Below are 25,719 nucleotides of genomic sequence, written 5' to 3'. Positions count from 1 at the left end.
TCAAGCTCATCTCAATATCAAACATTGATTTACTTGAATCATGAATTATTTCTGAACCTCATTTGTTGGCTATGCGCAAGAAATGGGCTTGAAAATCCTCAAAAGTAATGCAAGACACCCTGATCTAAAAAAAAATTAAGAATGCCAAAGGAGAATAGACAGGGTCACATTAGCACCCAGAACAACATCTAAAGCGCTCCAAGCCTCACTTGTCTTTGGTGAAACATCGTAGAAAGGATGCGGCACATTTCCTATAAACTTACACATTATTTCAGAAACGGTACCCGTAACATGGCGGTAGTGTGATACTGCGGATGACCCGACTAAATATTCTGTTCTCCAGCAGGATATCCTGAAGAAGACTATATCCGACCGTCGGTTCATGACCTTGAGCTCACGCTCACCTGGGCTAATCAGCAGGACAATGCAGCAAGTCAATCTCTCAATGGCTCAAACAAAAAAACAACAACATTGCGGTTCTGGAGAGGTCTGGTTAAAGTTTGGACTTAAATCCTATCAGAATATTTTGGAGTGAGCCTCAACGAAACCCGTTCAAAACCCCAATTTAGTGTGACTGAAGTGAAACGATGCCGTGAAGATGACAGACATTTGGGCGCAAGGGGTAATTACGGTTCCACATTGATGTGGATTAATGTTTTTTAAATGAATAAATTAAATCAGTGTTCGAAAACTGCATTTTGTATTCACTCGGGTTACATAAAGTTTGTTTCAAAGTCTGAAAATGTGACAAAAAACGTTAAACAGAAGGAATTTGAGGACAAAACAGCTTTTCATAGCACTTATATTAAGATGACTTGGATCTGGAATTTTATGGACTTTGTGGACTTTAGGGTTATAAAGTAAAAATAACTTGCTCAGGGCACATTTGTTACGACGACAGAGACAGACTTGATAAAAGTCCGTTTCAGAAAATGCAGCTAACTTACTGGGTTAAAATCCCCGCTCCCACACGTCATCTATATTTAAGTTGTGCTTTGTTGTTCCACTTCATGTACAATACGCCTGGATTTTCCCTGTGTTGCAAAGGCTTGTCTGAGACCTCCAGACCTGGGTGCCAGCACATTTTGGGAAGCAGTTCAGTGAGAATTTCAAATGATCCCCATTAATAATTCATATCCTGGAATACATGATTCGTTGCGCTCTAAACACAAGTTTTCAAGGCACCAATTTCAACTCGGCGTTGACTTTTGGTTCAGAGAAAACCTGTTCGAAGGCTTACCCCCCTCTCCCCTTCCCCCCACCGACTGCCGGTTTCTCAATAAAGATGGCGTCCAAACCCTTCAAGAGAGGAATCTGATGTAAATCAATCAATGTTGACTAATTAAGCTTTCTAACACTCTTAAATCATGAATTATGACTGGCTGCTATTGGAAAAACTGTCCTAATCATTCAAGCTGAAATGCATCAATGCCTTCTTTGACTCAGCACAAACTCCGAGGTTATATTCCTTTAGCCCATGACAGATTCATATATGTCTGGTTTCACAATCCTCATGGAAAGCGTAATCTAAAAACCACAAGGAACATAAACCATGCTTTAAACATAAACACCGACACGATAGAGCGGATACTAGACAGTATCAGCACTGGCAGATGGAAATCACGCTCTTTACACAGGCGTGCTTGTTGCAGGACGTAAATCTCGAGTTAGAGAAGCAGAAACACTCAAGACCAGCTCTTAGGGAGTGACTTCACATAGACACAGGAAGGTTTAAAGGGGAAAAACACAGCAGATAGCAGCTGAGGAAGTGCAGGGAGAGACGCTTGTCTCCTCTGAGGGTTTAAAGCTAAAAAAGGCAGAGGTGGCAGTACCTTGCCTGGCTGTCCAACTTGGACCAGAGCTAAGAAAAGCACAGTCCTTGGTCAAAAGTGGGTGGAGGGGTGGATTTCATTCAAGCAAACATGTTTTTGGATCCTGAACATCTGAATTGAATTACTAGGCAAACAGCCGACGGGGGGAAGAGAGCTTAGAACAAACTGAATAACCCCGCAGCTTTGTGTGTCTTTATGCTCGGCGATTCTGGGTGGGAGGCTCAGAGGCCTTTCAAAACTCCAGGAAAGACAGGGTGAAAAGAATGCCTGGCATGCTGAGAAATCCAAGCCCTGTTTGTCAACGCCAACAGGAAGCGGACGTGAGGGGAGACTGACCGTGTCATGTGTCTTTAAAATCAACCACTCCGAAAAACTCTGCTATTCATCACGGGCGACGTGCGCTTTACGCGCCGGTCATCGCCTCTGAAAAGGTCGGCGGCGTTATAATTCGAGGTTAGAATAATACAGCACAAAGCGGCGTCAGGTTACTGGAGTGAAAATCCCCCCAAGAGGTTATGAAATAATTTAGAAGAGGCGCCAAATATGAGACCGTTATTATGTGGAGGAAAATAAAAAACGCAGGGGGATTGTAAATATTTGTAAACAGTAGGTATATAATGAGATTACGTTTCACTGACGCACCACGATTAGACAAGGGGTCTGTGTGTAATTCTCAAGTATGATAATCCTGAGTAAGAAATACCACGGCGTCAGTGTATTATGGTATTTATATAAGCATTTTAAAGCGTGATGTCTAAGATGATTCAGGCACTTACATTTATTTCGAATAGTTCTAACTGTAAATAAAACAATTTATTCATTATTATTGTATAAAAAATGTTGCCAAATAAAGCTGTTGTGATTTTCTTTGTATTTAGATTGGTGGAAAAAAAAATTAAGAAAACAAAATATGGTGATGCAGTGGCCTGCATAACAAACATGCCACTCATAGCTTTCCGACTTTAGTATTTTGTGACAGGAGGTTTTCCAAAATATCCCAAGAATGTTTTCCTGCGAGGGAAATGACCTCATCTGGTGAAGTAAGTCTAAGTTATAGATATTTGAATGAGATATTTAAGCGATTGTACCTGTTGTTTCTTTGCTTGAGACTCTTATTTTGAAGACAGAGAGGAAGTAGTTAAGAAGTTGCTCTGTGGAGTTGACAGCGGATAAGTTATGGAAACCTTCAAGAAGCCGCCATCGCCTTTTTGACTTTTAGATTCCCGACAGAAAAGAAAGAGAGTGACGTATGAGGTAGAAACGATTTGCAAAGCCTCGTATTTGTGAGACTGGCTCACTGTTAGTCAACCAAACATCGGCTGCTAAAAGTAAATATGACAAAGAGTTAACGCCCGTCTCCATTTTGAAAAATGAAACGAGGCAAAAAAGAAAGTCGTTTTAAACGTCAAACTGGGGCAGAATTAGAAAAGCATGAAAATAACAAAATATGGACCAGTTGCCCTGGACAGGAATAATGTTCATACTGATTGCAGATTCTGTGAAATACACTTAGTGATCTTAGTCTCCTTGTTAAACTAACAAAAAATAAATCTCATTTTGTCTAGTTCTGGTGAAACCAATATCAACAAAACCAATATTTCCCATCACGCTAATCCTACAATGTGGAAAAACGCCTGTTGCATAGAGTAACACAGTGCTGCCCCTCCCCCACCTGTTGTTGAATACTGGCAGTCAGCTGGCTGAAAGGAGAGAACCATACTCTTCTGCTGGTTACAAGAAAACAATTATTTGGCTGTTTGGAGACATTCCCAGTGGCAAAAATAAAACCCACAGTCATGTTTGGAAACTAATGGAGCACCACCCGTCATTATTATTAAGCTGTTGCTCTTTTAAAAGGTAATCAGTGTGGCTGTTCTTTACTAAAAAAAAATGTGACGGGGAGAGAGATAGTAGGTTATTTGTTTTAAATTTTTTATCAAATATAGTAACACCGTACGCTGCAACATTTCCAGAATCTCACCATACGTTGGTATTTTCTTGTAAACCCACCTCTTACAAAAAAAAAAGTATCCTGTATAATCTGAGTCTGCTGCCCCGGTGAAACTGACAGGAATCAAAGCGCCTGTTCCTTAACACACTTCTGCAGAGGATCTTGTCTCTGCAGCAGCCCAGCAGGACCGCAGACCTCAGATCAGTATTCAGTTCAGCCCTCCTGAAGCCTTTGATTTCATGATGGATCCTGGGTGTTCACTGGCTAATGCAAAATAAGAAATATTCTCACTGGACCCTCGCCCCCCACCTCCCCGCTCCCCAAGTCAAAAGGTCTGTTAGGGCAAAAACTGGGTTGAAAGTGAGCACATTTTCATTATTTAATTTAATCTGGCTCGGCTAATTCTAAGGGATTAAGTAAAAGCTTTATTTGAAATCTCTGCTTAACAATGTCACTCGGTCCCGAGAGCTCGAGACTGAGGAGAGGCACGCGCACACACACACACACACGCACGCACGCACGCACGCACGCACGCACGCACGCACGCACACACACACACACACACACACACAAACATACGCACAAAAAAATAAAAGTATTTCTGGAATGCTGCTGTGAACCTTGGCTCCTCAGTTCATTTAAACATTTCTGCGACTAAGTGACACGGTGCGCTGACAGGACGCGGCTCCCCCGCGCCCCGATGGCTCCAGACGCTGGTACGATATTAAAAAAACAAAGAGGGGGATTCTTCTGCCCCTGTCAGGTGTGGATCAGGCCTTATCCGAGCACCATGTCAGACACTCTGGTCACTTCTATCTCATTAGAGACTCGCAGCTTCCTTTAATCCACAATAACAGCATAAGGCGGTGTAGTCCATAATGAGACACGGAGTAGATCTTGCGGACAAATTGGCACCGAGTGACCTCAGAAAGCAAAGTATGCGGCCCTGACATCGTCGTCGCCAGCGCTGTGATAATGACTGGAGCTGTACTTTAAGGAAGATGAGTATTACACTACATCTTCACCTCTTTTTTTCCCACTCTATCTTTCCTCCTCAGTCCGGCATGGTCACTACTGGTGGGCTGACAAGTTCCCCCACCACCACCCACACCCCGTACACACACACACACACACACACACACACACACACACCAACACACACACACAAAATTCATCCTGCATCACCTGGCCCCTGGAGCGTCTTTGATGGATTATTCATGGAAACACACCGGACCCGGGAGCAGATACGGGCCTAGATCCTGGGTGTCTGTGCGGATACGAGGACGAAACAAGTTCCCGAATGCACGGCAGGACGAGGTGCGCTCACGGAAAAGCCCATTCCTGTCCTCCCAGTCCTCCCAGCTCACCTTCACCACTGGCAAAAAGCAATACCAACTGCATGCTAAACAAACCTGTCTGCTGAATAATTGAAGAACTCGGGCCGGGCTCAGGCTCGGATTAGCATACGGGCCTTATGGGCCCAATCTGCACAGCGACAAGGCGGCGCGGCGCGTCCATGTATGTTTTGTGTCCGCTGAGTGTTTTGGTTTTTCTTCTTACAGTGTTTTTGTTTTTTTTTTAACCCCTTTATTAATCTAATTAACTTCCTGAATCGTGCTGCCATTTAAAAAATAAAAACAACCCGCATGGGTAGCCTGCCAATAAGAATGGCTGGCATGTCGATAGGCAGTGAGATACGCTCACTCCTGCATGCAAGTCTCTGCAGATAAACTAAACCTCACCTGGCCACTGTGACATTAAAAAAAAAAAATTTAACAATAGTAGATTTTACACACGCTCGACTGCAGGGGAGCAGGTCAGGTTGAGGAGTCCCTGCTCCCTTCTCCGTGGCTCCTCCTGGCCCTGGGCATTAATCCCTGGCCCCTGTGTGTACCCATCCATTCCCCCTGCTCTCATTAGTGCAGTGTTGGGGGCCTGGGGAGTCTGCAGGCCTGGGGAGGCAGCCTGCTGCTCTCCTCCCATTCCCCCCCCCTCGTCCGTCTCTCCCTCTTTCCCTCTCTATCTCTTCCTCTCTGCGGCTGGAGTAATGAGCACATAATCATCCTGGCTCCCTGACAGCAGCAGCACACCAGAGGGGCATGTGGGCACCTAGCCCAGAGATGGGAGGGGAGGGGAAAGGACACTGGGGGTGTCATACTCTCCAACCTCTGTGGCCAGCGTACACTACGACCAGAATTAGAGCTTTTTATCCCACATTAAACGGAGCCTCCCAATCACTGAACACTGCAGAGAAATGTTCTACTTTGATTCACCAGATTAAAACGTTTAGCTTCCCTTTTTTTTAACGCCTCGGTATGAGAAAAGTGTCAAATGACAACTGAGACGATCGCGTTATCTCACAGTCATCTGCACGTTTGCATGACAAGACTTCACCTCCACTTCAACAGGTTCTACTTTTGCAGAAGATTCTTCCACCAGCTTCTGACTGGAAAACATTTATCTAGTTAAGGAATATATTTATAACATCAACACTGTGAAATTTCGTCATTAGCTAAAATAACAGTGAAACCCCGTTTTACAGCAGAGTGACATCATACTTTTTTTAATGCCGTCCTGATATCTTTTTACACCACCGTTCTCAAAGGAAATGGATATGAGCTCGATTCAAATTTTGACCAGTCGACAAGTGAGTTGGCCACAAAATTCAGATTAGATTGCACCAACTCTAATTATAATAAATTCTAAAAAAATTTCTATACTTTTTTTTTTTCTTACAATTATAAAAGTAAACTCCAGACTTCCTTAGAGTTTTTCAGAACTGCATGGAGCCCGTGTGTTCCCGAGCGGTTTGGATGAAAAAAAAAAAGATACTTTTAAGTTGCAACTTACTTCCACAAAATTCCCCACTGGTGATGAAATGGCTAAAGAGCAAAATGCCTCTTCAAATGGCATCCAGAATCCTGACAGCTTAGGAAAAACATTCCTACAATAAAACAGTTTGTTTCCTTTCATTCTCGTTCTTCTACACCGCCGCCCTTCTGTGTTGAATTTTCTGGTTAGAAGACGTCAAGGATATTAAAGTGGCAGCAAGGGATTTAAAAAGAAGTAAGCTGGAGCTGAGATTTGAACCAGTTTATGTTTTGGATTCTGATTTAATAGTTATTTTTATTCATTTTCTTCTGTTCTGTTTTGTTTCCCTGTAACGTGGATGTACATATCTCATAATTTGTCGACTAAATTGCAACAGGGTCACCACCAGGTCAGTGTTTATTCCAATAAAATATCCTAATTGGTTTGCATTGAGATATAAATCATTGCTGGGTTCCCATGTCCCACTCACAATTTCCCATTGATGTGCCTCAATGAAGACTTTGTAATATTCATCTCTGCAATCGAGAGAATAAACCGCAAACTCAGCAAGCACAAGTAGTGAGTACATGGAGGGCCGAAGGGCTGACTCACAATAGCTCTCTCTCTCTCTGATTCTTTCTCCTTTTTTTTCTGAAGGAGACATACAGTGGATTTGCATTGAAATAACTTCCTGGAGTATAAAACCGGCCTGATCTAATCGCACAGGTGAGATGTCAGCTAGATGTTCTCTAGGCTCAACATTATCGCGCATTTCCAATCCAAAAACACACGTCCCTCAGCGAGCGCCACAAACCAAACAGGTCTGCTGAGGCCCCGCATTGTCTAAGTGGAGCGAGACAGCGCGATGACTCGCTCACACCTGTGTGGGAAAGTTCAAGAATGGCAAGGCGCATCAGGCTCCGGAGATTTATGGGGGAGGCTGAGTTATTGCGGTGAAGACAGACAGTCTTCCCAGCAGCTGGCCTGCGGGCCGCAGTAACGGGCGGCGCTGGGAAGCTCGGAAGAATTGGGGAGCACTGGGCCATAACTTCATTACTGTACATAACCATATTACGGTTGTAGTTTGATTAAAGCATTTTGTATTCCCCCCCGTCTCCACAGTAAATGGATTTCCCCAATAAGTTTACATGATTTGTTCGATAATTGGGTTAATGTTCTGAGCAGTGTTGGCTGCAGGAAGCGTCTTGTCAGAGCCGTAAATATGAGAAGCCGAATGGTGGGAGAAGTTCCACCATGCTGGTGCTGCTTTTTTTTTTCTTTTTTTTTTTTATCCTCCATGACGCCAAATTACAACTTATTTCAGAATCAAACCCTTGGAGAATGTATTTGTACCTTCGGTGTAGGCTGAAGTCTTCATGAATAACTCAAAATGTTTTTTTGTTGTTTTTTTTTCTTTTCGGTTTCCTGTTTGGATTAGTCGTACTTGTTAAAGTCTCTACTTACTAAATGCCCTGGTGTCGGAGAACGAGAGTCTTTTATTCCTGCAGAGCCGGGAACGTCCAAGAGAGGCCACTTCATCTGCAGGTACTGTCGGGAAGAGAAAACAGGTCAAATTTAACAGAAAAGCCATAAACGCATTAATTGGATTGCATCCACAACTATAAAATCTTTTTTTTTTTTTAACTAATAAATAAACCTGGCTAAGCAGATTCAAACAAAGGCAGGAAGCAGAGACTTCAAGTGGATACTCATTCACAAACAATGTATTTATTTGAAATTTTAAGAGATAAAAAACACAGAGGGCTGGATAACAGGGAAGTGGAAAGACAACGGTTTCTGAAATCTCACAAAGTTGACTTTATAGTATTTTCAGCATTCATTCAGACTGTCCAACTTTCCTTGTCTCTACTGAAGAAAACCATCATCAAAACATTATGCTGCCACCGCCATACTTGGTGGCAATGTCAGTTTTCCTCAACAGACAGCATTTTGCATGTAGACCAAAAAGCTGCATATAACTCTGGTGAACTGGACTTCTTCTGTCCTTCTGTCAACAGTAGCTTTCTTCCTGCCAATCTTCCATTAAGGGCGTATTTAAGGAGGGGACAACTAATGGTTGTCCTGTCAACAGATTATCCCATCTGAGCTGAGGATCTTATGGCTGCTCCCTGATTAATGCTCTCTTTGTCTGTCTTGTTAGTTTAGGTGGACCACCACAGATCAGCACCCCCTGAGATGTTCAACACCTGGGATATTTGCTCTAACGTTCTCTATCCCTGATCTGTCTGCTGAGTTTCATGGATTTCATGTTGCTGATTGTTCACGAATGTTCTCCAACAAACCCTTTAAGGTCATCACAGAAGGATTTAACCAACAGATTGCACTATATTTTATTTAGGGGTATCAGAGCAAAGGGTAAAGTGAGGGCTAAATGCAAATGCATGCCACACTTTGTTTTCCTTCAACTTCACAATAACGCGCTTTTGTGTCCGGATCTGTCGCCTAAAACCAAAGCAAAAAACGCAAACCACACCAAGAGGTATGAAAAGTTATGGGAGGCTACATGATTCTGTGAGTCAAAATGTCGCTAAAAATCGCTCGCGTACGAATATGTGCCTCATATTTTCCATGAGAAATGACAGGAATGGTGTCAAACCCCAAGAGGCCTCCGGCAAACACCTGTACAAGACCAACATGGCTGCTGGAGTCAAGACAGGGAGTTTCTGGCACGGCGGAGAGCAGGAAGACTGATGTGAACGCGGCGGACTGGTGAGCGACTGTGAAATTGCAGTTTGTCAAGGAAAAACAAGAGGCCAGCTGTGGGCGCCCATTGCTGCTGGGGTGGGAAGAGACAGCTGGAAGGAAGCCCCATCCACAGATCTACGAGACGCTGAGCTGCTCGCTCCCCGACTGTCCGGCTGTCCGATTCATTTGGCCCTTTGACCCGAACGCAGCTCCTCCTCCTTCCCCAACTATCGCCATAATTCACACATGTGTGAAAGCCATCATAAAGAGCTGTCTGTCTGCTGCTTCTCCCTCATTTTGTCACTTGTCACAAAAAAGTTTTACAACTGCCGGTCCAATCAGGACAGTCGGTCCTTAAGGTCCCGAGTCGCTGCGCGATCAAGATAAAACTCTGAACGAGAAAGAAAATCTTTTATTGTTTTTTTTTTTTGTATTTATTGTTTTGTGGAACAAGTTGAGCTTTGTTTGCTTTCATCTGTTGTGTCCTTTAGCAGCGACGATAGCCTGAATCCATAACTCCAAAAGCACAGCAAACATCTGGTTTACGAATCAGTTCACACACCGGATAGAGCAGACTGTCCGGCATGCGGACTCTCTCTCTGGTACAATTTCAAATTAATTAAAAAAACGATATTTGACATGAGATATTAGTGTAATACTGGGAAGGAAGGAAGAAAAGAAAGAAGAAAGGAAACAATGTGAGAAGTAGAGAAGAAAGGAAGGAAGGAAAGAAACAGAGATATGGATTAATTGTTGAAAACAGGATCCATCTTTTTAAACAAAAGACGGATGCACATCTTTTATATCAAATAATTATGAATTGCTGTCTTATTGGAGCAACTTTAGAAACACAGATATTTACCAGGTGGACAATTAGACGGCGTCTCCAGACAAAAACATTTTAAAATCATATTTTTTTTTGTTTCTATGCCTGTCAAGATCTGATAAACATCTTTATGCTTTTTAAGCATGTTGGAAACCTGATTGTAAAGTCTTGTCTTATGCAGGATTGCATGTGTGAATTCCTCTGCATAGACAGTTTGGCCCCCACCGTTTGCGAACATCTGATAAATGATAACAGAAAATAAACAGCATTCGACTCTTGGAAGGGAAAAAAAAAACTGAAAGGCAAATCTCGCTTAAGAATCTATGTGAAGCTTTGTCTCCTTTTCACAGGCGTGCAGGATAAATGACGACAAACAAGCAAACCGGAGGAGTCGTGCATTCAGGTTTTGATTTTCAGAACTCCATTCGTCACTCCGGGTTTGTAAAGAGGAAGGAAGGTTGGGTGACTGCGGGTTAAAAATGGAAAAGACATTATAGTAAGGAGGGGAAAACGCAGAGGAGAGGGGAGGGAAGAGGGAAAAAAAAAAACAACACATTTTCAGGAATGAGTTTGTCGGAGCAGGCAGAGGGTATTGTTTCCTGACAGCTGGGGTCCAACAGAGCACCAAAGCAGGGGGAAGGGGCTCCCTTTTTCCCCTTGGAAAAAGGAGGGGAATTCTTGGAGTTGACATCAGCCCTCTTCATTTTCACTATACTGCTCAAGGCTGAATCGTGGGCTCCAACTAATGGGCCCGAGTCTATACAACTGTCAGGAGGCAGTTGCTTTTAAAGGCTGCTAGCTCCCCATTGAAACTTTGCTCTGCTCTGTGCATGGCGCCTAATGAATGCTACTCTCTGGAGAGCGAAATTCAAAACAATGCCGTTTTCACTGTCTAATCTATGTCAATCACAAACCCGTCCGCGAACGAAACAAGCGCCACTGCGAGCGTTTCGGGTTTGGACCGCCCTTGCCCACCCCGGCTCTCCCACCCGATCCCGTCGCCTTATTTGACAGCTTCTGCCAGGGCTGAGGAACATGCCCCCGGGCGCTTTTTTTTTTCCTGAGCACCTACTTTTGCTTCTAATTGCCAGTGTGCCCCCGTGCAGCGACTGTTCACACACACACACACACACGCACACACGCACACACACGCACACACACACAGTTCCCTGAAACATCCTGCAAGGTAGCAACCAGCCGCACACTGTCACATTAGCTGCTGTCTGGACTCCACTCGCTGGGACATGAGAGGCAGAGAGGGATGGGGAGGGTGCTTGAGTTGTTTCAGGAAACAAAAGGCGAGGAATTGTGGGCTATACCACGCAAAAAAAAAAAAAAAAAAAAAACTTTCTCAGCAGTTTAGTGCCGAAAAGTGTCAGAAAAAAGTTAGAACAATAAAAACTGGATTTTTCAAATGGCCTATGCCAAGGCTTAAGTGATATTAGACGTTTGCGAAAGATTGAAACTTGGATAAAGTAATATCAGCCCAACTGCAGGGCATTCAGTTAATGCTTTACACATGGCCTTGTTTTATTAGAAGTAAATACAGACATATGGTGAGGGCCCATAGCTATGCTTGTTGCAGCATGGGACCTGGAAACTTGTAAATGCGCTCGGATGGAGAACTGAAAGAAAGCAGTGTCTGAAGAGAAGTTTTAGCTGGTCCATTTTCGTCGCTCTCTAATTGTCTTCCAGCTTTCCCTGCTGCCTCCATCGCTCAGAATAGACATCAGTAGAATGTGCTAGTTTTATAAGAGGCCCAGATGCGACAAAGGTGGCAGTGATGCCATCGAAATTTTTCCAACGAGCCACACTGGAGCCCTTTTTTTGGTTTTTTGAACAGAGAGAATGCAACATATGCTCTGGGGCATGTGGCCTGCCAGAGCTGGGTTCTAATTGTTACATTGCTCTCGCAGAGCGGGAGGGGAAAAAAACACGGCCAAGTGTCTTTGTCATCTCTGAAGTGTTTGCGGTGCCATACCGCGGGCCGACATCAGAGCGCGGAGAGGAGACAGATGTCCTGGACATTTGCTGTCAAACTAAGTCAGACGCTCTGCCAAGGAGACAGAAAGAGGATCCCAAACTTTGCTAGAAACTATCTGTCGACTTAAGGGGCCACACTGAGGATGTGATGAAAAGTTTGGTGGCGAGAAAAGAAAAGTTTTTAGTACTTAAATATGATAGAGTTCAGCAAGAAGCAGATAGAGAACTCAGATTTCCAATTTTCGAGATTCTTAGTCCTTGTAGTCTATTTGTAAAGTATAAGTGGATGGATGGATGGATGGACGGACGGACGGACGGACAGACGGACGGATCTTGAAAACACTCTGTCACTTTTCCAGAGTGCAAAGAAACCCTGCAATTATTATCCCAGTTCGTTTGCATGATTGACCAAAATGGATTAAGTCAATCAATTAGGACCAAAAAAGCAAATAAAGGGAGTAAATAAAAAACCCAACGCGTCTGCCCAGAGCCAACATTACACTTGTGAAATGCCTTTGCCCCAGCTCATGGTAAACAGCAGAGCTGCAGGAATGCCTGCGGGGATCGCTCCAGCAGATAATGTCACTCACCTACTGTGTGAAGAGCCCCTCCCCATTGTTTTCTTTTACCCCCCAACAGAAAACAAATGAGGCCACACAGCTTGCTGTTTGGCTGAGGTGTTAATTACCGTCCCCTGCAACTTCAGACAATAACCCCGTCGGGCGTCCCGCGCCGCCGGCTCCTCCCAGGTTTGCTCTGCTGAGATCACCTGCTCTCGCCGGGGCCACTGACACCTCGACCTGATGTATGCGCCGAAACACAATTAAAAGATTACAGCGCAAAGACAATGTGATAAGTAGAGGCCCCGCCCCGTCTCGGGACTCGCGTTGAGGCCCATTGTTTGCCAACGTTAGAAGCAATTACACTAACAATTCTTAAGCAAACATCGACAGTCTTTGTGCTAATTAGTGTGTAATCGATGGGGAGATGACAAGCGGCTCAGCTGGTCGCATCAGGGCTGTACGACAGGGCCGCTGGAAACTTCTCAGATAAGATACATTTACCAGCCGGAGGGGGGAAGTTATTGATTAAAACTAGATTAAAGCAAAAGTTTAACCCCAAAGTTGCACTTTAAAGGAAGAGTGAGCACATTGTTGTCTCCATCCGAAAATAATGACATGGATTTTCTTCCGTTTAACAAAATCAGCGCAGATGACTTTCATCTGACTGCGTTTATCTGTGGTCTAATCAGCCACTCATGAAAAACATACGATTAGCCGCCCCCCTCTGTGTCTGCTTATCACTCAAATTTCATTTAAAGCCTCTTCTCTCGGTCTTACATCGTATTAACCCGTGATGCCGCAGTGGAAATTTAGCACGCCGCTTATGGCGAGGCACGTCTGAAGTGTCCATTAGCCCGTAGAGAAATGAAGTTAAGTGACTATGACAGGAGCACTCCCTCGTTCTGTCAGGGCCTCCATTGTGACCCGTTTGGTTTGTCCTCGCGCTCTTATTCACGGGCTGCAGAAAAAACTGGGTCAAAGGTCAGACATCCAGAGTGCTGCGGTTTCTATGGCGACGTGGCCCTATTAAGGCCAGGCTCATTGGCCTCTTAACATGCTCTTGTACACAAAAGAACTATTAGCGTAAAGAGGGAGAGAGGGCAGCGGAGAGGGGCGGCAGCGCAGGGGAGGTCCAAACAAGACGGCAGCGAAGCTTCCTGCTAGCTTTCCAGGACGCCTCAACACGTCCGCATTTCACGACAGGAGTTTGTCTAAATAAGAAAATGCGATAGCACAGGGCAGGGATTCTAAAACGTCACGTTCAAGGTCCGAAACCGATTTCAAAATAACCCAGAAGAACCAGAAATGAGTAAAGCTCGTTTAATGAATTTACTTTAAGTCTGCAACTGCTTGTTTAGGTGCTAAAGAGTGATAAAACCTCTAAATCTATAAGAAATTTTGAATTCAAACCTGCTCCGCTTCATTACTCTTTATTTCTCCACAAACAAAGAGCCTTTAAAATCAAAACAGCGGGGGTAAAAAGTAGGCCAAGAAATAGTTATAACACACAACAACCTCCGTTTGTTAAAACTGCATTTACTGTCTGCCTTCAATCGGTCGCCTGAACCAAAGGTCTGTTCATTTGTTTTCCCAAATTCACATATTTCTGCTTTTTTAGTTTTTTCAAACATGATTAGATGACAGACTGAAGCCATAAAAGACTACCTATAAAATAAAATGAAATTATAAAAATACTTCAAAAGTCACCAAAATGTCCTTTTATGGCGTAACAATGTTCACTGACCTAGAATCACGATATCTAAAAGTTCAGCAGTAAAATAATCCTACAATTAATTGGGAACAATTTAAAACTCAAGCTGTCAGCTGACTTTAAGTATTCAAAAATTACCACAAACTTTACGCCACTTAAAGTGTCCTTTTATAAAATCAAAACTGTCTTGATGTGAATTTGTGGTTTACGTTTCATAAAGTGAAATTACACGGTGTCACAATGCTGGAAGGGAGGCTGATCGAAACAGCCTGTTTTGATATGCCTTGTTGGTGATTCGGCTCAGAACATGTTTTATTTGTGGCTCCAATTAGAATTAATTAAACTTGTGCGGACAGAAAATACAAAACAAGCTGTTCTCTCCTAACGCTTTTCTTTAAAGGCTAAATAACTTGACTGGTGTTACGGCAGCTTATCGAAACTTGGCTGAGTGAGGCCTAAATGCAGACCGAGATCAGGGTTTGAAAATCACTATATACCGCACAACGTGGAAACAGAGTCATACGAGCGCCTCGTGTGTGTTGAGCGCAAGGCAAAACTACGCAGCAGCCTAGGTTTACTTGAAAAGTCATTGCCCTAAATTTAGTGCTGTTTCAGTAATAAAACCGCATCACCAGAACACAAGGCCGTGATAAACTCTCCTCGTAGAACTTCTTTAACACTCTAACCTGGTGAGCGAGCTGCGGCTTCAGCAGGCGTTGGCATTTCTGCAACTCAAGCAATTTTTTTTTTTGTTTCAAAGTTTATTTTCGTTTTCCTCAAAAAAAAAAAAAAAAAAAAGTTATAGCTTCTCTGCATCTGGCTCGCAGTTTTTATACTCGCTCTGTCTCCTTGACTCTCAGGTAATTTCAATCAAACGGTTAAAGGAGGCCGAGTCTACAGTCAGGAATAAGTGAGTAATTTCGTAAAGCAGAGCACAACAGCAGGTCACATAAAAAACTCGCTGCGTAATTAGACGCAGGAGAAAATAATTATGCATCTGGTAAGAGTAGGGCTATCTCATAAAGACCGAGAGGAAAGCAAGAAGCTATTCCAGTCAATTAGGTAAAGTCAGTAATGTGGTTTCCCATACCTGGCTCCCTCCCGCCCCCGCCGCCAATAATGTCACTGCGATCTGGTGTCAGGACGAGCTACACCTCTGAATGTCAAAGACGTTGCCCCTTATCCCATGTCCTGTGGTATTGTTTAGCCCGTCGCGCAGGAACACAACTTCTCCTTTTATTGTTAAGGGAGTAGCCTCGTTTCATTGAAACTCCCAGCTGTAAACGTCGGTATAATTGACTCCAGAGCTGGAGGTGGTTACCAGCACTCGGCGGGATGTTTACAGTAAAGCTCAACTTAGAAATCAAATGTGTGTGTCAAAGACTGCGCCAGCGACACACGGGTAAGACCAGGACTTTTCATTTATGGCCGAACACAAGACTGGCCGAAGACGGCGCGGGTAGAGACAGCGCCTTCCTGCCAAGGTGTGCAAAGTGCGCGTAATGAGTCGGGAACGCCGAACGGAGGGCTCGGTCACCCCCAAAATGCGCAGCGAAAATATAAAAGCAGCTTTTCTTTTTCTAAAAGTACCAGATAAATATTTACCTCCACCCTAAAAGAGTAGACTTAAGTACGGCTGCTGTCTTATTTTTTTTTTTTTCTAACTGGGCACAGTAGGCGATTGTTTCTTTTTCTCTTTTTGGCTCCTATAAAAACCATATATACATTTAAAAAAATCTCCTAAAAGGCAGGAGAGGTAATGAAGCAACTTGGAGGAGAGAAGTCAGTTTTGAAAAACTGAGGTGGGCATAAGTGGGTGTAGCAGAGAAGGCAAGTAAAAAAAAAAGAAAAAGAAAAAAAAGAGCCTAAATTAAACACATTTGTTTCTGCTCTCACATACCACAAGTCTTATGAAAACAGAGGGCTGATTGTGTTCACTCTGCAAGTCCAATCTCCCCCACCACCACCTCCTCCACCCCTGCCCTCCCCTCTGTCTCTCTCTCTCTCTGCAACACCACTCCGCTGCCCCCAAGCCCCCGTCCCAAGCAGCAGCAACAGCAGCAGCACCCCCCCAACACACACACACACACACGCACGCACACACACACACACACACACACACACACACACACACACACACACACACACACACACACACACACACACACCGCTGCCTGCAGATGCCTCCTGTGTTTGCTCTCTGAGTGCAAAGGCACAAATCTCCAGACCCCTCAGACTCCTGGGCCCTGCCTCATCTCAGTTTTTACTACCTGACATTGCTATCACCCCATTGCTAACCTCATTCCCTCCATCTCCTCCACCTCTGCTCTATGCAAACACACACACACACACAGAACTGCCACAGGTATGGTAGGTTCATTGGTCGGCCCTGTCACACAGGCACCTAGAGAGATCGGTAGAAATAGTAGACCGGAAGCGAGAAATAGCTAGAATTTGACTTCTTCTTTTTTTTTTTTTTTTTCACTTTGATTGGCTTTTAAAGGTGACACATGGAATTAGGGAACATAATAAATATAACTTTTTGTAAATACATATGCACAATTACTTCTGTTTTTTTTTTAAATCATATCTTTAGGTTTCAGATTATGACTGGAGATGCATCGAAAACTTTCAGCTTGAAATTCAGCAGCTATTATAAGGCTGGAAACTCACAAATTTTATATTTCTTCAATCAGTGAATGCACTAAAAGAAAGCTTCCCCAGGTCACGCAAAGAAAAAAAAATAGACTTATGGTTAGCTATTTTTAAAATAAATGAAGGGTGAAAACATTATCCAAACGGTTAGAAATAAACACTTGGAACTGTCTCCAGTGTTGGGAGATCAAAACGACACAATTCTGATTGGTGCGTCTGCAGAACCAACATGCATAATACACAAGCAGGTCGAGAGACCGTCAAGAGTTCACGACATAACGGCAAAACAAAACTTAGCAAAAGGTGAGCCATTCCTGGATTATCTGAAGACAACACTAGCCACAAATTTGTTTATTTAAAACTTCAGGAATAAAACAAATTCCCAGTTTGCATGTGATTAGAACATATTTTTAAAGCACTTTAAGCCTTCCACAATATGTGACACAGCACAAAATCACCATGACATTCCCCAGGATTAGTTATGCGTATTGTCAGCCCACTGCAGGGAGGTCTGGAAGGTTGCCAGCACATTTTTCTTTTTCTTTTTCTTTTTTTTTTTTACCTGAAACCTTCATAAAAGTCATTTCCTCACAGTCTACAGGCTTCGTTTTCCTTAAGCTGCACACAAGCACACCCACACACACACAACTCTCAGGTACTCAGTTCTAAATCACAACCTGGTGATGCACTCGGCTATAAATTCATTGCATGTTCACATGCAGGGCTCCCCTTTAAGTGTCTGAAATTTTGTAAGGAATAAATCTCTCCGTCAAAACAAAGGTCTTGAGGCTGGGAGGCCAAGTTGGGATGAGGTTAGCTCGGAGCTTTTCAGGGCTTCAGAAAGCAAAACAGTCGCTCAGAAACAAAAGCAAGACGCTGAAACTTGATGGAAATCATATTGTTCTGCACAAATGTTCTGACGAAATGTGTTTTAAAGACCTCGTTCTGATTTATTTGGACTTACCTAAGAAAGAAGGAAAAAGGAAAAAGTCTCCATGACATTCACCAGGCCGCTGGGACCTCAAGGGTGAACATAAGAATGCATACAGCTGCTGCTATCTTTCATTCTCAATACAATCTAATGAGAACGGTGAGGTGATTACAATCAGGGGCTGCTGTAAATATCAGATTCCCAGGGACAGAGTTGAGGAGAGGCCCCTCTCAATTACACAGTATTCAGGAATGCCGAGCATGAACCACAGGAACACGGAGCTGAAGACATTACGCTCCCGTCCTATTTTGCAAAACTTTACTCACACCATGTGGCAGAAAAACAGTTTTAGGACACCGTTCAAAAGTTGGGGTTTATCTTAGCATGAAAAAAAAAAAATAACAAGAAACTGCTGGTGCTGCTGCTGCAATCTCAGGTTGTACCCCCACAAAGCAACAAACTTCTGCTCACTCCAAACTGCACACACTTCTGCAAACAATTAAATGTTAACCCAAGGACTGTAAGCTGCTCAGAGAGAAGGAGAGACAGAGCACGGTGGTGGAAGGGTGGAGGGGGCGGGGAGGTTACTGACTGGAGAAAGAGAGGGAGAGAGAGAGGGGTGCTTGTGCACAATTACAGCAGGGATTTATGGCCTGAGAAACAATTTATAAATCACAGCGCCTGAGCTAATGTGCTCCAGATTGTTCTCCATGCAGCTGCAATTTTGGTCTGCGTGAAACGGCATAATAAACTTGGCTGGAGGACATGTTTGGGTGGTGGCTGTGGGGTGGGGAGAGAGGTTGGGTTTTTTTTTGGGTGGAGGAGGGTGGGGGGGGTTAAAGGTTTGAGGTGTTCTGCCATTTTTTTGTTAGTTTGATTTTAGCAGAGGAGATGGCGTTTGCGTGAACAAAAACGTTTGCGACACGAGGTCTCAAATTGTGCAGATAATACAAATGAAAAGATGTAGTGAGGAAGAAAACAATTAGGCGTTTCAGCTTGGAATCAATTAAACTTCCAAACCAGGTTTTTACGGTTTTACTGTGAAAATCCGAACTTTGCCCTTACAATTACACTCTTGACATAAATCCAGGAAAGTTTTCGGTTATAATAAGAAAAGACAAATGTTGCAAGCTGATCCCCTCATTGTGGCTGCTGGCCGGTGTGGACGGAGGGATCGGATGTGCAGAGGGGAAGCCTTAGCCTTTGTGGCCACTCAGCCAACTGGCCCTGAACCTTGGCCTCCGACCCTTCACCCGGGAAAAGGGAGGGAGGGGGTAAAACAAAGCTCTGAGTGACATCTGAAACTAGAAACTCTGTGGGGAGAGAGTGTCTGGACAGGACTCAAGTAACCCCATTAACTCCGCAGAAAAGATTTATGGCTATTTATTTTCCGCGTCTTACAAATTTCGAAAGCTGACCGATCCGTCAAAAACAATCAAGAGGGTTGAGAGGTGTGCGTCGAGCTTCGTCTCCTCCACTTGCCAACATCTCAGCTGGACGAAGGTTCTCCGTTATTAACAACCCTGAGAGAAGTGCCAAGAGCTCATCTACAGCAAAATAACGTCTGCTTAATATGAACAACATAAGCCTGTCTCCAGAGTGGGTTAAGAGACTCGCTGATGCGTATTGACCAGCCCTGCTGATGGGCTCTGTACAATGGGGTTACGTAAAGGAGCGGGATTAGTTCACTGTAAACAATAACAGAGAAGCGGTGGTCGATTGGCGGTGAATGCGAGCCTCCGTCACCAGAATGCTGAAAGCCACTGTAGTATTTAAATCGGGCAAGGAGGGAGGAAGACTGGGCCAAGCATTCTGTAGCTCAGCTGTGAGGCTCTAAGCCGTTGCCCTAGGGTCTTTGTCCTGCCTTTCAGGGCAAGTCTGAGGTAGTCAAAGACCCTATTCATGACCGGCGCTCCCCCTGCCAACACACCCATACAGCCCCAGTCAAGTCAGCCGAGAGCTATAGAGCCTGCCCATTTCACACGAGAATCAGACCTGCCCCTAAAGCCTGCTTCAGGGATTTCCAATAGCCAGCCCCTCCAGCCCAGGCACAAACCAAACAAAAAGGACTCCTCGGCCTTCTCCATGCCGTACAGGCTTAATTAGATCTCTCTTTTTTTTTTCCTTAATGTCGCTTTTCTACTTTTAAAGAAAGTAAATCAGCAGATTTTCATACCTTCACAGGCAAGGTTGCACCTGTAAAGGTGCAACACTTTGAATATCTGACACAAAATTCGCCTCAAGACTGTATCCTGAAACGCTCGACCTGAGAGCATCACATGATAACATCTCAGAACAAAGAAACCTAATCATGCTGATTATCTGGGGGGCAGGCACCAGGGGAATCCCGCTATCACTGAAGACTGTCTTATGTCTGCCGAGCACAAGGCCCTCAATCACAGCCATTACTCATAACTAATCAAGAACATTACCTCATAATTTCAAATTGAGCAAATAAGGTCAAGAAAAACGTGATATCCGAAAGAAAAACCTCAGTCCGTCACACGTTTCTGCTGCTTCGGCTGCTTTTTTCTAACAGGATCCACAAGTTGGTTCCGAAATAAGGAGCCTACACATTTTAGATGACTCACGCCTTTGCTCGGCTTTAATCGAATTTGATGGTCTGCAGAACATTGTGACTTCTTAACTCGTACAATTGGTTTATGAGGCTAACGGGACAGAGGAAGGGGCACCAGACGGTGAATTCCTTCACCATTATTAGACCTGATTTCATGGGAAAACGGCATGTTTGTTTTAAAACAGCAGCGCACATTTCTAGCACATATTGCCAGCACGAGATCTTGCAATATTAAAAAAGTCGCTACACTTATGTATTGCAAAGCGCTACAAAGATTCTGTCAGTAAGTCACTCTGTCTGACTAAGTAAGTGCAAACTAACGTGAGTGGAGATCCACCAATCAATAGACCAAAGATCTAAATCAGCCAATTTTCCCTTGATCTCCTCTGACTGGGGATCGGCAGGTAAGATACAGACAAATCTGTATTCCCCACCCCCTCCTCCACCAAGTTTATTAATTGCATCAAAACTAAGATCTCTGGGCATTTTTGTTCCAATAACACATTAATAAAGTATTTTCATGCAGTTTTTTGAGCTTACCAAAAATCCGACAGAAGTAAAAACACCAGTTTTTTCTTTACACATATGCAAATATTTCAGTAAATAATTCCTGTTATGTTTGGTTAAAAAATATCTCAAACAAGTTTTGAGAAAGTTTTGGTACTTTGTAATGTTATTTGAATGACTTGTTGAACAGGGGACAGACAATTAGTCGACTAGCTGGCTGTTAGCTGCTAATGACGCAGCTAACAGCTAGCTAGCTAGCCCTAACCCATATGGAGGAGATGCTGTCATCTCCTCCATATCTTCCTATCCGCACGAAGGTTACTTCACTTTATTTTAATGAGACTGAAGTGCATTTGATAACATTTAAAATGCTTATTGCTCTGTAAGGGTACCATTACTGGCGAACTGTTTGAGACTAATGGTGATAAAAAAATAAAAACCGATGGATTCTTTTAAATTTCTAATGTCAGTTTTCATCATTCTGAACTTCTTCTGCTCATTTACAGCTTGCAGAAGAATTCCTATATGATACGAGGCACAAAAACATTGCAAAGGCTACGATGACTAGCTAATCATTAGCCACTGACGACAAGCTAGCACAGCCTTTCGAGTTATCGGCGCTAAGCTACATGTAATCCGGTAAGCATTTGACCTCTAGTACAACTCCACAATATTGCTATGGCAATATTGTTGAACATTACAAAATTTATTTAAACTGCCAAAAATGTTTTCTTTATTTTTCTCTCTCTTTCATTTTAATTAGCTCAATGATCCTAACACTTTTCAAGATCTTTTGCGTCTTGTCCAATCAAATCCACATAACATGTGAGCCACAAGGGTAGAGAGGACACAAATAAGAAAATATATTCTAGCTCTGTAGAGTATTGTATCAAGAAAACCAAAAATATAAGAACCAAATAAATTTGTATCCAAACAGTTCTGTTTTATTGCAAAAGTGCGTTGATATTGTGGTGATTACTGCAATTTGAGCAGCTTAATCTCTAATTAATAATCTAAAATAAAGTATGTGGTCAAACCGGAATAAAATTATTCTTTATGTGACATATCATTTAAAACACAACTTAAGGTTTATTAAATATCCATTCCATCCTTGTAAACATTGAAATCCTCACATTTTCACATCTTTTTTGGCCTTAGGGAAACCCTATAAATAAAAAGCCCGAAAATATTGATAAAATCACTTGCTGTCTTCACATGATATTGTAAGCTAAGTGTAATGTTAAATCTCAACAGATTAAGTTAATGACAAAATATTAATTTTGCTGACGAGCCAGGACGACACATTCAAAGCACCTGAATTATTTACAACAAATCAGTTATGTAGTAAAGTTGATAAATCTTTTAAGCTCATCTCTCTTCAACTCGTACTTTTCTGTTATATTCAACACCAACTTCAACATCAAAGCAAGCACAGAGTAACATGTGTCCTACTTATATGAATGTATTAAACATGGAAAATTCCCCCTGGCTGCCTTCAAGATTTATGCAGTCAGACATAAGATCTGTTACATGCACTGCATGTGTTTTTAGACTCAGAGAATAGATATTGCAGATGGTGAGTGAGTCTCGTCCGCTGCTTGAAGTTCTAGTGCTTGTGGAGCTGAAAAAGAAAGAAAAAGAAAAACAAATCCAGCAACTGGAGACATGCAAAAATAAAGAGGATGTGCAACGGCTTCCTGTAAAAAAAAAGAAAGAAAAAAAAACATATAGAACCTGCTTAACCAAAGGCTAGCACAATCTAAAAATTTAGTTTTTTAAAATCCATTTTACACGTGGAGGTCTAATTGTAGTGGCAGGCCTGTAAGGGGACAGGGTGCCTCAAACATGCCGCTCCATTACAAGAACAAATTGAGAAAAAAAAAGTAACAAAGCTGATTTATAACTTCAACAAGAAGAACAGCTGCCCTGCTCGCTGTCAGCTAACCTCATCCTGGACAGATATCCATCCACTTCTTAATTTAGTATGGCCACTGCAGCCTCCCTGATACGACTCACGTACTGTTCTGCACGGCCTTTAGCAGACCGCCTGCCCCATGCGTGACCTGAAGAGGAGCCTGATGTAAATCTTAGAGGACTGCTGATGCTACACGGGCACGATCTGATATCCTGCTGCCGTCTCTTGATTGGGCTCTTACTGTAAGGGTGACGGCGAGGCATTGTGGTCTACAGAGGAGAAACTGTGCTCGGTGGGAGACAGAAATCCCTCTGATAAGTGAATGCCTCAAGGTCTGGAAGCAGGCCCACCTTGGGATAGCAGGGGGAACGAATAGCAGCACCCGTATCTGCCCTAGTTTATGCTCCCACCACCACATCTCATCAACAATCTCTCCTCCTGCCTTCTCCTTTCTCCCTCCTCTCTCTCTCCCTCTTCCTCTCCTGCTGCCTGCAGAGCTTAAACTGAAAACAGCTGGTTGGAATACCAGACTGATGAAACCCTGTTAAAGAGTTTTTCCTGTGTATTTTCTTCCCGAACATTTTAATAGAACGAAGCTTAAAAACTTATGGCACAATTATGGGAGAAAACATTTAATTCAGTGAGGTGTACATTGTGGTTTACTGGTATGAATCAAGCGCACAGTCACTTTATAGGACAAATAAAAAAAAATCTAAAGAGGCACTTTGCATAGGAACTTTGTTCAGAATTTCTAAGACGGTTTTATTCAGGTTAACGTCTTACTTGTGGTAGTTATCCCTGAAAGTGTCTTTGTTTTGTATAAATACAAGTCAGTTGTTCTTCAATGCTAAAGATAGTGTTTCTAAAATGATCAAACTTGCAAAGTTTGACTTTGCTACCAAATGTTTTCTAACCTGAAACGCTTTACATATTCTATTCTCGGCATGTGGTGGACACAACTTTCATTTTCTGTGCAACTAATAAACCATCTAACACAAACATGACAATGATTGAATAGCATTTCCATAAACTGGTAAGACGTATTTGAGACCAGATGGTTTTTTTTAAGACAGTAAACGTTTGCTTTGATTACACATTTGTCAAAATGAGGTCAGATTTTAGCTTTAGCCTTTGGGAGCAGGCTAGCTAGCTATAGTATTAGTGTGCTAGGAGTTAGCTGCAACCTGAAGGTTGTTTTTACAAAATAATAGACAACCAGAGAGTTACCCAGACCAAGTAAGTTATCAACTGAGAACCTTTTAACACAAACTTCAAAAGTTCTTAATTTTCCTTTTAACTTTAATGACGAAGCTGAACGTACAATTTAACTACGTTGTTTTGTTCTCTATCATTTGTTTTAAAAGGTCTTAACCTGCTGTCACGTTCTCTTTGTGAAGCGCTTTGGTCACAAACTCTGTGGTTGTGTAAAGCGTAACAGATATAAATGACTGATTGATTGATTTATTATCTCTTGTTTCTACTTTATGACCCATTACAGTTCTACAAACTCAACGTGTTACTAAGTTTTTTAGTTTACCTACATTGCAGTGAGACTTACTCTAATGTAATGTAAAGACATTCAATTCAAAATAGGTTGTCATTTATAAAATTATTAATCAATTTGTACATTTTGTGTTAAAGGAGTTTTCAGGGATATTAGCTACAAATAGAAACCCAGGCTTTTTTGTGAGTGTGGTTACACATCTAATTGAGTCTGACTATTCCAACAATGCCAGGGGCTCTGTCCTCACCATTTGCACCAGGACTCTGGGTTAATACCACAGCACAGACAGGACTATACTGGTATTCACAAAATGCACCATACATGAATCCATCCCCAACTTCTTACAGCGATGAAACCCCCCATGAAAGTTTCTTTTTATAGATTAGCATCTGAGAGCAAGCTTTAATTTCTATGAATTAATCCGTTGGTGTCTTTAAGTGCAACCAAACCTGCAGTGATTGTTATCCTCTGCAGATTGTAAGTGTTGCGAAGCAGCCAGAACATGCGTGGGCACGACCAGCAGTTTCCTCGATAAACAGCTACAAGTTCTGAGTTCACTGCAACACCCAGATCTTTAACTTTGCAACAGGAGTTTTATTTTTTGTTGTTGTTGTTGTTGTTGTTGTTGTTGTGAGTCCGCAGAAACGAGGTCAATAACATATCTCGAATCTGTTTCGGGACTTTAAAACTTCAGACTCTGGAGTGAATTCAGGTGCGTTGGAGGTGTTCACCTTCACCCGCCAAGTCTTTGAACTGAAACATAAGTTTGCCCGAGTGTTCGAGGGGAAAAGCAATGCACCAAAGCCAGCAGCAGCCTGGGCCAAACATAGCAAATCCGAAAAAACACATAAATTGATTTTAAAAAAGAAGGGGGGGGGAGAAAAAAAAAAAAACATTTGCACACATATATTCATCTTGGCACATCAAAGGGATTCATTGATGTCACTGAACATGGGGAGTCTGCGGCTAGAGAGGGGAGATGTTGGTTATCCTTTCCTCAAAGGGTGCAGAGATGCTCCTGATGGGCCCAGCGCTCGAGAAGCCAGAGAGCGCTATAAACAGAATTTCTAATGCCAAGCGGGCGAGTGGGTGGGTTAGGTAGCGAGCTAGCAGGCTATGGCGTAGCAGGGAGGAATTGACGCCAGCTAAAGCCTTCCACAGAGACCAGAGAGGGAAGGATGCAGACCAGGACTGACACCATTTCACACAGATCTGTGTAAGCGAGGTTAGGAAGTGAGCATGGGCA

The 25,719-nt window shown here is 43.0% G+C and overlaps 1 protein-coding gene across 1 annotated transcript in view; it reads right to left on the bottom strand.

Moving 5' to 3' along the window:
- tcf7l1b (transcription factor 7 like 1b) overlaps positions 1 to 25,719 on the bottom strand; it is a 44,903-nt gene that overhangs the window by 12,062 nt on the left and 7,122 nt on the right. Inside the window, exon 4 of the mRNA XM_014983720.2 lies at positions 8,059 to 8,142. Within this exon, the coding sequence (XP_014839206.1) occupies positions 8,059 to 8,142 (84 nt within the window). The remainder of the gene's footprint in view (positions 1 to 8,058; positions 8,143 to 25,719) is intronic.

This window comes from Poecilia mexicana, unplaced genomic scaffold, assembly GCF_051168715.1.
Source record: "Poecilia mexicana isolate PSO_F unplaced genomic scaffold, ASM5116871v1 scaffold_9, whole genome shotgun sequence".
NCBI classification, from domain to species: domain Eukaryota; kingdom Metazoa; phylum Chordata; class Actinopteri; order Cyprinodontiformes; family Poeciliidae; genus Poecilia; species Poecilia mexicana.
The sequence above is the reverse complement of the archived record's forward strand: the minus strand, read 5'-3'. Positions and strand labels throughout refer to the sequence as shown.